Source organism: Poeciliopsis prolifica, unplaced genomic scaffold (genome assembly GCF_027474105.1).
Source record: "Poeciliopsis prolifica strain line A6 unplaced genomic scaffold, Auburn_PproV2 SCAFFOLD047, whole genome shotgun sequence".
Taxonomy (NCBI): Eukaryota; Metazoa; Chordata; class Actinopteri; order Cyprinodontiformes; family Poeciliidae; genus Poeciliopsis; species Poeciliopsis prolifica.
Window position 1 is genome coordinate 4,497,204 of NW_026562422.1, and position 14,150 is coordinate 4,511,353.

Sequence of the window (14,150 nt, forward strand, 5' to 3'; positions counted from 1 at the left end):
AAATGTAAATCAAGAAAAAAAAAAAAGATGAAACGTGGCAGAAATCCTCTTCACCTTTGTTAGATTTCATAAGTTCTTTTATTTCAAACACAACAAATCTTGTGTGCTTTTTTTTTTTTGTAAATGAGACATGCTTTACAATTTGGTTTGTCTCCCTCTCATTGTTTTAGCAGACATTTGCAAGAGTATAGACGAGTGGTTTATTAGTTCTTTACAGAAATAAATAAAAGCCCAACTTTGTCTCGCTGACGCACTTTTATTGAGCTTCACCTGAATGAGGTTTTATTGTGGCCGAACAGTGAGTTTCAGAGTAGCGCATGATGCTGTACAGTCTAGTCAAACGTTACAACCAAGAGTGAATATAAAAAGCTGAGTCTGTTAGAACGAGAACTGACTCACATTTAAAGTCTGGTTTTAAATATGTTTTGGCAAACACGTTGCTTGTTGTCAGTGGTTTGATTTAAAAAAAACAACAATATATATAAAAAGGAATGTGCAAAATCAAAGTACTTCCATCGCCACTGGGTACAGAGTCCGTTCGGATTCACTCCAGAGGTTCAGTGTCCTCCGTAAACAGATCGGCCAGGTCAGCTACCGTCAGAACGGCAGCCTCCGAATGCTTCATGGCCGTGCTGGTGTGACTGCAACTAAAGCAAAACACTCTCTGTTAGTATTTAGATTAATAGTTTATGTACCAATAATGTTTTTTTTTATTAAGCTAAAACCACCTCTTCTCTGCCGTCTTCAGCATCGCTTGCATTCGCTCCTCAATAGTGGATTTGATCAGGAATCTGTGTACAAATGTCGGCCTATTGGACAGCGAACACGAATGTTACATTTTTCCACACATTGTCATGTGCCAACCACAAACTTCCAGATAAAAAAAAAAACCTATAAAATACACTGACGTTTGTGGTCGTACCAACACAGATTGTAAAAACATTTAAAGGGGAAGAGTATTTTTGCAAAGTACTGAGAAGGTTAAACTAAAAGCTTAAAGTTAAATATGCAAAAGACATCAGTGGAAAGTTCTGTATTTGTGCTTGATGTAAGATTGTGAATTGCAATTGTCATAAAGTGATCATTTGAACTTGTATAAGAAAGCTTTGAAAATGGAAAAAATTGCACGTTTACTTGAAGAAACTCAAGTTAGATTTCTTTCTTGATGTGCAGCTTCCTGTCGCTTACTTTGTTTGGCCAATCCGGTGCACCCTCCCTATAGCCTGGAGTTCGTGAGCTGGGTTGAGGATCGGTTCGACCAGCAACACGTGTGTTGCTTCGATGATATTCAGCCCATTGGAGCCAGTGTGGAGTGGGAGGAGGAGAATATTGATCTTTTCATCGTATTTGAAAGAACAAAGATTCTCCTGAAAACACACACACAAAAAAAATATATCTGTGAATAAACTAATCACAAGGAGATATAGTTTGCCATGATTCCTGTGAAATGTTTAAAGTCAAACCTGGAACTTATGAATTCCATTGATTTGTGAAAACTCCAGGTTATTGTCCAACAAGGCCTTGGCGATGATGTCCAGGACACTCTGCCACTGTACGTAAGTCACAAGGAAACAATCCAGATCACATCCGAGCTCAATATTGCGACACACCACAGTCCTTCGTAACAGAAACGCTTCATTTACCGTTGAAAAGACGAGACATTTGGCTCCGGGATCGTTCATCTGGATCTGCTTTAGTGTTCTCACAACCGCCTCCACTTTGGTAGAGTGGCTTCCCTGCACGACACCATTACGACTGTCAACAAAAAGTCCAACACTCGACATGTTTGAAATGCAACTGTCGATCAACCTTGACAGGTACGTCCTGGTCGTGGCTGGATGACTGGGTAGTGAACACGTAGGAGATTTCTGTGTGGGAAGTGGTCTGTCTACAAATGGCACACTTGATGGCTCGCCGCCTTGAGCCCACGCTGTACTGCTCAACGATGATGGCGATGCACTCATTACAGAAGCAGTGGCCGCAGGTCAACACGGCCCACTATAAGGAGGAAATAATGGTGGAAAGTAAGTATTTCACAACCTGATGAAGTCATTTTTCAAAGAGAATAGCAGTGACGTTGTGGTGAATTTGATTAAATGTCAAATGTTATAAAAAATTCAAAAACAAAAGCATTAGGCCTGTCGCAATGACAAATTTTACTGGACAATAAATTGTCCCAGACGTTATTGTGATAAATGATTGTTTTGAGACCAATTTCATGAACAACAAATAAAACGAATCTTGAAGTCTCTGTAAATAAAACCAGGGCCGGTTGAGACCAAAGCACCAGACTGAAGACTTTTGTCCAATTTTTGGTATTAAAAAGGCTGGAAATTATTGAACTCATCTTAATTTGTCATTCAAACTGATCATGATCTATTGCTTATTGAGACAAGCCTAGCAATAAGCATCCAAAAAATGGTTTTCAGTTGATATTTATGGGAATATTGCTTACAAGTTGAGCCCTGTTCTTTCATTCTTTCAATATAAAAACTTGCCATCTTTAAATCTACCATCAACACTCACCTCCTGCCCCAGAGGACGAGCACAGATGGGGCATGGCTCTGGGTTCAGCCCTCCAGTTGACTTGTCCTGTGACTTTGATACAAAATTCGAGTGACATTAAATATTTCCCTAATGTTCCAATTGATACAACGAAATGCTGCTAGCGATTATAAATGTACCTTTTCCAGATTGGTTAGATACAGAAACTGTCCAAGCTTCTTTTGGAGTTGAGACTTAGCCACAGCTTGGTCGTTCAGGAGCTTGACCCTGTTCTGCTCCACCTGACAGCGAAACAATGGAGAGCAGAGGGCAAAAAAATATATAAAATAGTCTGTCGCTTCAGTGAAAATGTTTTGTAATTAAAGTCAGTGAGCACAAGGGTTGAAACTAGATAAATGTACAGCATAGGACTTTGCCTTTTAATGTAGGGCTGGGCAATAAATCAATAACTGCAACAGACACGTGATCAATATCAATAGATAATAATATGTCTAATAGAATATTTAATAATGTCACTGAATTCAGAACCACATAGAAAGACTTTATCCGCTCAACCTCTCAAGATTAGCTAAGTAAGGTGAGTCGCATCAACCAACTCGCGCTCTCTTCGGTTACTTAGCAGCAACCTGTGGAGCAACATGAGCAGCAGCAGTTTCAGGTTTCATCTTCGTGCCTCAAGAAATGTTTTAGCTCAATTAGTTATTTTTCTTAGTTAAATAAAAATACCCACATGCATGCATACCATTATATAAGTTAAAAATTGTGTAAGACATCATTGTTGTTCACTGCAATAACTTCTGATACAATTTATCATCCCGCAAAATTTGTTGTAACTGCTTAAAAATAAATAATGACAGAGTAAAAAACTGTGGATAAAAGAGGAAAGGTCATGGCACTAAAAAAAACTAATCAATAAATATCGATATTGACTGATGTGAAACTATTGTATCGTGATTTGCTTTTCAGTCATATTGTCCAGTCCTACTTTAATGAGACAAGTTTAAACATCTGATTAGTTAATATCGCTCCTGTTTACTTGCCTCATGTGGTTCTATAATGTGCAGCAGTTTGGGCTTCGGCTCGTCAGGCAGACGAACGCGCAGCCGTTCAGTCGCCATGCCCAACTCGTCAATGGCCGACACGTGATTGCGCAGCACCATCCAGTACTCATGCAACACCTGGAATAACACCAAAGGAATCTTCTTTCTAACTTGCATAAGTACAACTGTATAACATTCTGGCAGGTGTAGAAATACAAGTTACAGACAAATATGAGAATCTCTTTGACCTTTTGTAATTAACATTTTTCCTAAAGTAAAGAAGATTTTCTTCTTCAATTCCAAAATATAAGACAGGCCTGCTAACCTTATACTCCTTCTTCCAGTTCTCAAACAGCTCCATGAACATATTGCCCTCCTCCACCAGCTCCGGGTCCATGCGCTTAGATTTGGCGAACGACAGGATGGCTTTCAGAGTGCGCTCCGTCTCGCTCGCCGCCCACAGACCGCGGCTGGTGGTGGGGAGGCGGTCGTCCACCAGGCCTTCCTCGTCCTCGATCATCTCTTCGAAGATGGCCGTCTGGCCTTTCACTCTGAAGATGGATTTTGTTTCCATCACTTCAGGTGTTCAATTTCAATATGAGAACTCTAGGACGCCCGCTTACTTACGTGTGAGCAAACAACTTGGATTCGTAATCGGTGAAAAGCTCGTCAGCTTTACAAAACACACAGCTGCGACATAAGAAGAGATGAGATATAGTTCATGACTTTTAAAGCTGATTTATGTAACTTTTATAAACAATGTTTTTTTTTGAGACTGTCAATCAGCTCGTGTACATGCTGCTAAATGGGCTCATGGCACATTCTTATGCAAAACTGCATATCTGCCGTCAATGGTGGCCATGCTAACTTGTCTTAGCATTTTGAGAGGAGCTAGCTGTGACCAAGCGGTGCATTTCTCAAAATGGCAGTAGAACCACATGGAGGAGATACACTTTTTTCCACATATTATTTGTCTCATGCTCTGCTGTCATGACACAGTCACAGTTTTTACAAATATGTAAAACGCATGTTGTTCATAAAAGCGTTCAGAGGGTGCGCTCATACAACTACATATTGTAGAGTATCATGAATAGCGTGATGATGATCTTGAGTACTGGTACTGATAACTTACTTATTGAGTGGCAGTCGCATTGGCCTAAGATGGCAAATGGTAGCCTCTTCAATCACTTCCTTAGAAGCCGGGCCCTCAAGACTCTTCACTGCGCCCTGGACGGTCTTTTGTGACTTCATTAGATCTTGCATTTGTGTGGTGAGAAGGAACTGCAGACCACAAGCGTCACGGAACCTGCAGGGAACCCAGCATGTTTTTAATGCGCTGTTATTAGCGTGAATGCTAACGATGGAAGCTAAGTAGAGGCGTCTTACTTGTCTGCCATGGAGAGTTTGTTGGCCTGCTGCTTGTAGCTGGAAGTTAACTCATTCTTCACACGGACCACCAGATCTTCGTCGGTGGAACAGTGGGTTGACATCTGGATGACTTCCAACCACCAGGGGGAGTTCAAGTTCACCTGGAGATGAAAAGGTAAATGTGTCTGCTTGGAAGCTTATCTGAACATGTTTTTCGTATTATCAGAAAATGATGAGTTGATTATTTTAACCACACCGCTGGATTCTTGAATAACAACCACATGTGTACTTTACATTTAGAGTAGCAATTAGGAAAGCAAGCCAAAAGATTGATTACAAACAGGTTTATATTGTTATCAATATATACAAGGAAGGAACTGTAGATGCATCTTGTCTATCAAACTGAATCTTAAAGGATTCGATGAAACACAAAGTAAACTTTGCATGGCAATGTCGCTTTTTTGTATATAATCATAATCTTGTACAGTTCAACATGAAATCAGTGAAACATATGCTCAAAATCTCAAAACTAATAGTCAGTAATTACCAAATTATATTTCATATTTTTCATTTTGTTTCTATTGATGTTCCAGTTTTTTTACTCAAGTTTGTTATGTTCCAAAACTAGAAATACAAGGAAATACAAATGACAAAAAAAAGCAAAAAAACAATATCTTGTTCAGATAAAAAAATATTGAAAAGTTCATCTATTTCTGTAGCGTAAAAATAATAAATCTGACAACAACAACAAACGTTGGAAATGCTTTTGAAAGAATTTGTGCCATTTCTCACTTTCCGCTTCAGCTCTTTGATGTTCTGCAGCACGGGCTGCAGGGCCTGATGGGCGTCGGCCACCTCCAAGTCGTATTTGGTCATGTAATGCTGCCGCAGCTGCTCAGCCTGCAGACGAACAAATATTTTAAAAGGAGACAAATCTGAGCCTGCTGTTGGACGTTTGGATATAAACGTCCATCGACATTTAAACAAGGCATTGCACTTGTTTCTGTAACAAATCTGCGCTGCGCACCTCTTCACCGAGTCGGTCGTCTCTGAGTGTTGGAGGAATCCCGCGATGCTTTGCACTGAGCAGCTCCATTAGGTTGTGAGTGGCATGAAGTCGCTGGTTTGCATTAAAGGTGAAAAAATAATATTCAACTCTTATATTTGGACAAAAGTGGAGAAGAGCACAACTTCCTACATTTTTAATCTTTGAATTCTTTCCACGTTTGCCACCCTCCATCTCCAAACATCAATGTAGTGTTGAGGAAGAAGATAAATAAACAATGATCACACACCTGTAGTGAATCAGTTTTCAGTCTGCCTTTGTGCTCCTCTGATGAGCGCAGAACTTCTCTATACATCTCCGCAGCCTCTACAAACTCGCCTGCAGGTGACAAAACAAGTAGTTGTCCGGAGTGTCTCTTGCTGCAGTTTTGAGCTAATGAGATGAAACTATAGGAATGACCTCACATATCAGCACGAAAAGCAACAAAGATGAGCTCATGCCTCGTGTTTTGTTTTGAACTTCTTCCCATGGGAAACGGGAGCAAAGCGGATGGGAGCTTTATACCTCGGATGATGTGAATTCCAGCCAAGCCGTTGAGTGCGCACACCAGCTGTCTGTGAGCTTCTTCACACTCCACTCGACATTTCTTCTGCAAGGACTTGAGGAGCTCCTCCATTGTCATGGTGCTGAAAGAAGAGAAATACACCTAAATCTCGCTTACACAAACTTGGTGAGCTTAAAATAAACACAAATGCGTCGCATTAGCTTTCCGGTGTTAGCCCTTCTAGACTAATTATCAGTCTAGAAGGGCTGGTAATTAGAGGGTGCTAAAATAAAACCTTTTCTGCAGGGGCAGGAACTCCCCCCTCACGGCCTGCGGATGGCAGCAGGCCTGGCGCAGCCTCAGCAGTGGGTACAGAATGGTGTTGACGGTGCGCCGGTCCAGGCTGCCCAGTTTCAGGCTCCAGTCTGAGATTTTCCTGAGTTTGACCAGAGCGTCCTGGGAGCAGACCTCGTGCTGGCGATGGTAGAAATGGCCCTCAACAGGAGAAAAGTGAAGCCAGTGCACCTCCTCTGTCTGAGGGGGGATCTGAATCTGAAGAACAAATGATGCATTTAGTTGCTGTGAAGTTGTTGGAAAAGTCAGCGCGGAGCTCTTAAAAACCCTACCTGATCGAGGACGTCCTTTTTAGCCGACCGCCACAATATCTGAGCAATCACATTGTACAGAGGTTCTGTGTTTCCACGGCGATAGGGGCGATAAAGCAGCTGGTCCCACCAGTATTTCACCCAGTATGGATCAATTCCAAGAAAAAGCGTCAGGCCGTACAGATCTACAAAACATGACGAGTTCAGTAGGGAACGGAGACATTTGACGGACTCAGATTGACGGTTTTCCATCTACAACTCTACCTTCAAGGCCTCGTTGGACGGGAGTGCCGCTGACGCACCAACGGTTGACGGAGGCAAGGCGCAGAGCCATTTCTGCAGCCTGGCGGCCAGAAAAGTCGCACACATAAATGAACACGATTGTGAATAGAGAAAAACAAAAGAAGCTCAAAAGATTCCAGCCTCAACTCACCTTGGCAGTGGGACACTCGACCATCTGGGCCTCGTCCAGACAGATGCGCCACCACTCCACGGCCACCAGAGGGCTGGGGACCGCCATGTAGCGCTTCTGGTTGCGGAAGCGTCGGCCGTCCTTGCTGTTGCTGTGGGGGATGTCAACATAGTTGAGCTCAGAGCGAAGAACGTCGTAGGTGGTGATGACCACGTCCTGCTCTGCAAGCATCCGAGGCTGGATAAACCCGTGTTTCTTCACGCCCTGATACACCTGAGAGACGGACACACACACACACACACACACACACACACACACACACACACACACACACACACACACACACACACACACACACACACACAGTTATTTTAGTTAGTTAGAGTTTTAAAAAGACAAAATAAAATGTGAGAAAACAGATGTAAGGTGGATTTCTTTAATCGATCATTGAAATAATCTTTAAGTAATTTAATAATTGATTAATAATTAACTGGAGTATACACACTCAAAAAGGTAATTTGAAGAAATAAAAAAAACATTCAGAGCAGTGATTAGTCAAAACTGTACAAAATATAAATCCATTTTGTATTTGAGTGAAAAAACACCTCCGTCTGTTTTAACCAAAACTCCTCAAGTGTCGTAGTTTTACATTCAAATTCACTAAATTCACTAAAGAAATGCTTTTTTAAGGTATTTTAGGCAAAAAGCAAAAAAAATAACAGTTAATTTTATTCATTTAAAAAAATTATTGAACGTTTCTTTGCATCTTTTAGTGTATTTATAATATTGCACAGAAATACATTAAAGTACTTAAATAAAAACTCTATTGAATGTGCCTGTATTTTAATCCGATTAATCAATTAATCATCCGAAAAACTGACGATTAATCAATTAATCGCCAATCAATTGATTAGCTAATTGATTACAAAACTATTTAGCTGCTATAAAAATTTTTTAGATAAATGTTGCTCACCAGCACGCGCAGGGAGGAGGACCTGATGTGGCGGTTGATCTCCTCCACCCACTGGTGGCAGATGGAGCTGGGCGAAATGATGAGCGTGGCACCAGTGGACACTGGTTTCATAGCAACCAGGCAGTGAGGGCAGTAGAAGGGTGTTGTTGTGAGGCTCTCCTCCTTATAGTTCACACATTCTGCGTGCTGCCACAGCTGACAGTTCATACACTGCACACGCGGCTTGTAGTCAATAATGCCCAGCTCGCCGCAGATGCACTCGAAGCGGTAATCCGCGGTGTTGAACGGCACTACGGACGCTCTGGTGGGAGTTTCCGTCTCGTCCTGCGAATCTGTCCCAGAGGCTTCTCCTCCTCTGTCTGCTCTGGGAATCTCCTGTGTGTCTGACACAAGTTTACCCAGAGAAAGCTGTAAAGATACTGCGGCGGAACCCGTCGATGTCACACCATCTTCCAGAGCGGCCTTCCTGTTCGCATTTTTCTCCCATTGCTTTTGTTCTTTTCCCTCTGTGTCACGCCGGTCCGATGCGGGGCTCTGATCTCTTCGATCGTCTGAGAGGGAGTTCTGGAGAGCCGCCTCCGCTTTCTCCTTTGCTCGCCTCTGAAACGTCTTCCTTGGCGTGTTCTCTGCTGGTCTGAAGATCTAACAAAGACAAATGTTGATCAAGGAAAGAAATCAAAGTGGCCGATTAATCACAGCATCAAATTGTGACACAGCAGTTGCGGATTCCTACCAACTTGGACGCCGCGGACAAGATTTTCTTTGTTTCTTTGTAGTTCTTCCCCAACTTGAAAGAACCCGCCAGACCCCGGCCCTTTACCCGGTCAACAAATCCTTCGTTTATGAGCTTCGCAAGCGTCTTTTTGATGTGATTGCGGTTCTTCAGGAGGTCGTAGCCGTAAGTAGCCCGGATGTAGGTGAACACAGCGTTGACTGAGGCTCCTTTGCCAGTCCGCATCTCCTTTATTGCATTTAGCAACATCACGCGCACAGCTGCAGAACCACCCCACCCCCCAAAAATCTCTTCAATAAATGCAAGATCAACTTTGAACATACAGATGGTGTCAAGAGACAGATGTGGGTGTCGCACCTGGGTGTGATGTTTTTATTTTTGGCTGAGCTTCAGGCTTGCAGCGAGTAGCTTTCACTTCTATTGGACGAGGAGGAACAAAGTAATTCACAGATTTTCCCTGCAGTGAGCAGAAGGTAACAAGCTATAAAAAAGTTGCAGTTTTTCAAACGTCTAGTTCAAAAAGATAATACTGTGCAAGAAATTCACACCACTGGCAGCGTGAGGGCTTCCTGCTCCAGATTCTGACGAGTATGGAAGAGAATAAGCGCCAAAACCTCCACCGTTTTCCCGAGCCCCATCTCATCGGCCAGGATCCCACCAGGCCACTCGATTCCGGCCAGCGGGAATTCTCGAATTAAGCTAAAATAACAGGAAACAGAAATAAAACTAAACATGCGTTTCAGAATGGGAAAAAAAACAGATAAAACTGCAGGCACTAATGCAATATGTTTTAAAAAAACTGGCTTTTATTTCAGTAATTCCTTTTATGAATTGGCCTGAATTCAAAGTCGAAATATCTAGGAGCTGTAAAAACACCCATCTTGTTTATTTTTCAAAAAATTGTCCTACCTACGGCATTCGGCTTCGTTTCTTGGTAAGATATGCACATTTCTGGACCAGTGAGCTTAGAACACTTTGAAATGTCCTTGCAAAAATGTGACAAAAATCTTTTTGGGGGACATAAGGGCGTGGCTTTGCACATCACATGCAGAATCATCTGACGATTTTATGCATTCAAAGTTCTATTTTTATTTTGTGGGAACAGATTTGAAAGCTTCATTGAGAAGTAAAATCCTCCTCACCATGATATCCAAACTGTAAAATTTGTGTTGAGCTATAGCACCACCTACTGGTGGGTAGCGTTACATTTATCCAAAAACAAGTGCACGCACTTCACTTTATTTCCAAGGGAAGTCTCTGGTTAAGGCTGCAGTGTGAGTTTAATTGGGGGGAGAAAAAATGGCAGAGCAACTTCAGCAGAATTTCAGCGGTAGCGCTATGACAAAAAAATCTTCAAAGAGAAAGCACTAAAATACAACCTAAGACGAGGAATATAAATAGATGTATTATTGCTCGTTATTGATTACACGTTTTTCAAAAAAAGTGTTTCTTCTTACCAGCCGGTAAAGGGATTATAGAACAACTTCTTGCCACATAAAGTCACAACCTCTCGCCACAGAAAATGCAGGGAATGTTCTACAAAAAAAAAAAGGAAAATACATCACAATCTTCAATATATAAAGCTAGCATCATCTCTGGTTTTTCTACAAACACTCGAAGCATCTTTTTCTTTCTTGATATAGTCTCAAGTAATCATCTGAATTCCCATGTTTCCCTGAAATCTACGTGCAAACCTTTCACCATCATCATCATCATATGTACCTTTCGGTGCGTTAATGTTGTACTTCTCTCTCCTCAGCATCCAGTTGACGGCCTGGCTCTGATAGGGCCTGAGGACGGGAATCAGAACCTTGTGCTGGACGTCGTATGTTGCATCCTGGTTCTCCTTCTGGTGCTGGTGCCTCACGTAATCGTAGAGCTCCTCCACGTTCTGTCTCTCCAGATCAGTGTCGCACTCCTCCTCCTCGTTCTCTACGACTTCTGCATCAAAATAAGAAGAAGAGGAAACGCTTAAGAGACAGTTCTGGGAGAGCATAGGGTTTATTTAGAGGCTAATGTCACGAACTGGGCCCAAACACGTACCAGGAATGATGAAATCGTAAAAATATTCCATCAACTTCTGCATTATCTGAGTCGCTTTCTTCGGCCGAGCGTTTCCCTCGCTGAGGAACTCTGGCTTCCCCAGACCAGTTTCCAGCAGGTAAATTCCCACCTGTCACACAAAGACAACACTCAGCTTTCATGTAGCATGAGGGAAACAATATTATTACGTCTTAAATTAGCTCTAAAGCAGCCGAGAAACAAATTTGTAATTAATCACCAATTATATCATATTATTTACATTACTTTGTGCAGACTATAACCCATACAGTCATGTTCGATAAATAAAAAATAAAATTAAAAAGTTAAACTTTCAGGAACTAAATTCAGTGAGTGAAACACATTATACAAATAAATTTCATACGATACAACAACAAAGTTTGTTGTTGTAACGTGTCAAAATGTGGAAAAGTTTAGACGATATCATGACTTGCACCTTAACTTCCTGCTCCTTGGTCTGGTGGCAGAGTTGCACCACCCTCCTCTTCTGCAGCCAGTCGAGGTCCTCGAATGGGATCCTGCTGAGGCTGCACTCCACGGCACAGCCGTCCTCCTCAGGGCTCCACCGCGGCTCCGAGTTCTCATCGCAGCTGCTGTAACTGAGGTAGAGCTGCTTGCCCGTCCGGTACGCCAGAAAAGATCTCTGCTCATAGTCAGACGGCAGCCAAGCCGGCCTGATGCTGAACTCCCCGATAAGAGCCTTCCAGACATGGCCAAGCTTTAAAGCCGGCACCACAGAGAGCGCCAGAGAGGCGGAGGGGGCGCCGCTGTCCAAAGACGTGCTGGGAAGTTTGTCTGACAACTGAACCGAACGAGAGCACGCGTCCTCCTGGGTGATGTCTTCTACAGAGGAGAGAAAAGAAGTGCAGGCGGTAGGGTCGCCTGATAGACAGGAAGAGGAGGACGGAGTCTGGTCGTCTTCCTGGACGGCTTCGTTCTTCCGGTCCTCCAGCATGTTCCATTCCAGCCTCCTCTTTGATTCTTCATCCACCCTCACAGGAGGGGCCCTCTTCCTTCGACTGCTCATTGTAAAGACCTTAACAGAGACCAATATTTATAAGGAATTACTTATTATCTTATACCACATCAAAAATAGGGGCTACACAACTAAGCAAAGCAAGATAAAGTGTCAAACATTTATTCTGTTTATTTATAGGCATAAAAGGGACATACATTAAATTAGAATAAAAGAGTAAAGATGAACTGGAAACTAGTGTCTTCTTTCTCAGTGGAATATAACCTAAATTAAATCTGTAGAGCTACAAAGTGAGAGAGCCAAGAAGCTGGAATTGAACCTCACTCTGTAAATGTGTCTTCATATTTTAGATTTTTTTTAACATGATTGGAAGACGTTGCACAACAATGTCTCCTACGTTTTATGCAGGAGCAACTTTAGCATTTTGGTCTTGCACAAAGCAAGAGCAAATCCTTTAGAAAAGCTGGTAGCCCTTTAGCTTCTCCAAAGGTTTAGGAGCAACACTTTTAACCATGATGCGCTCGTCATTTTGCTACTTCGACTTGTCAGTTAAGAGCATTTGTATCATTACAAAACCCATGTAACATACTAGGCTCCATTACATCAGGTGAAACACGGACGTAAATCAACACTGCTTCTAATTTTAGGCTAAAGGCTACTGCTAACCAGCAACTAGTTTATTTATCCCCTGCACAGGGCACTGTTTCAGGATCTGAAATACAGAAACCTTGCTGCTAATATAAACAGCGCAACAGAGAGAGCACTTTCACCTGACAATGTAGATTTATCGCTTGACATATACCAGCAAATTATATTAAAAATCAACATTTACCTTCTTAGCCTTCCTCAAGTTGCTCCGCTCACTGCGACTGTAACAAAAGTCGCTCCATGATGTAGAAGCTCCTCTTTAACGAGCAAAACCACAGTTCAACAATTATCCACAGCGACGTCCGTGTCCGCCATTTTTAAATACAGGAAGTGACGTCGAAGACGAGGAAGCATGTTCTTTTTGGAAAGTAAAGGCCCTCACAATATCTTTTCTGATCAATTTAAGTGAAGTCTTTTTTTTATTATTATTGTTGTTATTGTTTTATTTGTCTTTTGCCGTCTGAGGACAGAGAATTTTCAGATTTTAACTTCTTCGCTCTGCGTTAAAGCCACACTGAAAATAAATAATAAAAAAACTAGATGTTTACTTTCATGAAGCTTAGGTCAAATTTAGCAGATATCTACATTTTGAACATAGTCATAAAAATACCAAAATCTCAAATACAACATTTTCAAGTTATTCGATTGAAAACTTTTTTTGTTGTTGTTTTTATTTTTAGCTGATTCTGATACAATGTGTATTGTGGGTAAAAGGGTACAAGTATGAACACTACTGTATTGTCAAAAAAATATTTATGTTTCATCATGTAAATTCGTCTAACTGTTGACTTGTTCATTAGACAGTGACGCCTTTGAAGTCGTAAGACAATTTATATTCATATCACAAATAAAACAAAAGTAATTGGTTAATATTTGTTGTATCACATCTATTGATTTATTAAATTCGTAGTTAAATGCTGAAGTAATTTTTTTAACTATCCATGTTCGAATGCACCACAAGCATTGTTCAAATAAACACCACAATAATTAATTTTAATTTGATCTCCTTATGTAGTCGAGTTTTAAACAGCAATTACAACATGTCATAGTTCACTTTTGTATTTCATGACTGATGAGTATAAATCATCAGTTTCCCCATGTCAGAATGTAAAGCGAATACAATAAATTAATATGGCTAATTATTTAACTATAATTAAATATATAGTTCAAATGTATTGAATGAATTATTCCTATCATTCATTGGGATAATCTAAATTGAGTTTAAACTTGAATTTGACATAAAGGTTGTCGTACCAAACAATGACCACATGGTGTCACA

General features: G+C 41.3%; 1 protein-coding gene across 2 annotated transcripts; it reads right to left on the reverse strand.

The window, feature by feature from the left end:
• Positions 1-50: 50 nt before the first annotated feature.
• shprh (SNF2 histone linker PHD RING helicase) lies at positions 51-13,432 on the reverse strand. Of its 2 annotated transcripts, none has more exons than XM_055057260.1 (30): positions 13,056-13,432; positions 11,684-12,283; positions 11,230-11,359; positions 10,909-11,127; positions 10,644-10,722; positions 9,735-9,885; positions 9,544-9,643; positions 9,187-9,446; positions 8,454-9,095; positions 7,502-7,753; positions 7,333-7,411; positions 7,090-7,253; positions 6,759-7,015; positions 6,484-6,605; positions 6,209-6,297; positions 5,941-6,033; positions 5,706-5,813; positions 4,932-5,074; positions 4,678-4,851; positions 4,173-4,235; positions 3,871-4,096; positions 3,546-3,683; positions 2,685-2,786; positions 2,527-2,598; positions 1,810-1,998; positions 1,644-1,736; positions 1,464-1,550; positions 1,189-1,367; positions 729-791; positions 51-647 (listed from the first exon to the last, which is right to left on the reverse strand). In XM_055057260.1, exons 2-30 carry the CDS (start codon positions 12,272-12,274, stop codon positions 545-547), a joined length of 4,968 nt encoding a protein of 1,655 aa, XP_054913235.1. In that variant the 5' UTR covers positions 12,275-12,283; positions 13,056-13,432; the 3' UTR covers positions 51-544. The 2 variants fall into 2 exon arrangements, with proteins under 2 accessions (XP_054913235.1, XP_054913234.1); XM_055057259.1 differs by having other exon boundaries at positions 729-809; positions 13,056-13,431.
• Between the last annotated feature and the right edge of the window lie 718 nt (positions 13,433-14,150).

What these genes read in the sequence shown, in the direction of transcription:
- shprh (XM_055057259.1), bottom strand. Translation starts at nt 12,274, where the DNA reads ATGAGCAGTCGAAGGAAGAGGGCCCCTCCTGTGAGGGTGGATGAAGAA. An exon ending in AAAAGGACGTCCTCGATCAG is followed by an intron (nt 7,016 to 7,089) that starts GTAGGGTTTTTA and finishes TTTGTTCTTCAG; the next exon opens with ATTCAGATCCCCCCTCAGAC. An exon ending in TCAAAGAGCTGAAGCGGAAA is followed by an intron (nt 5,075 to 5,705) that starts GTGAGAAATGGC and finishes TTTCATCTCCAG; the next exon opens with GTGAACTTGAACTCCCCCTG.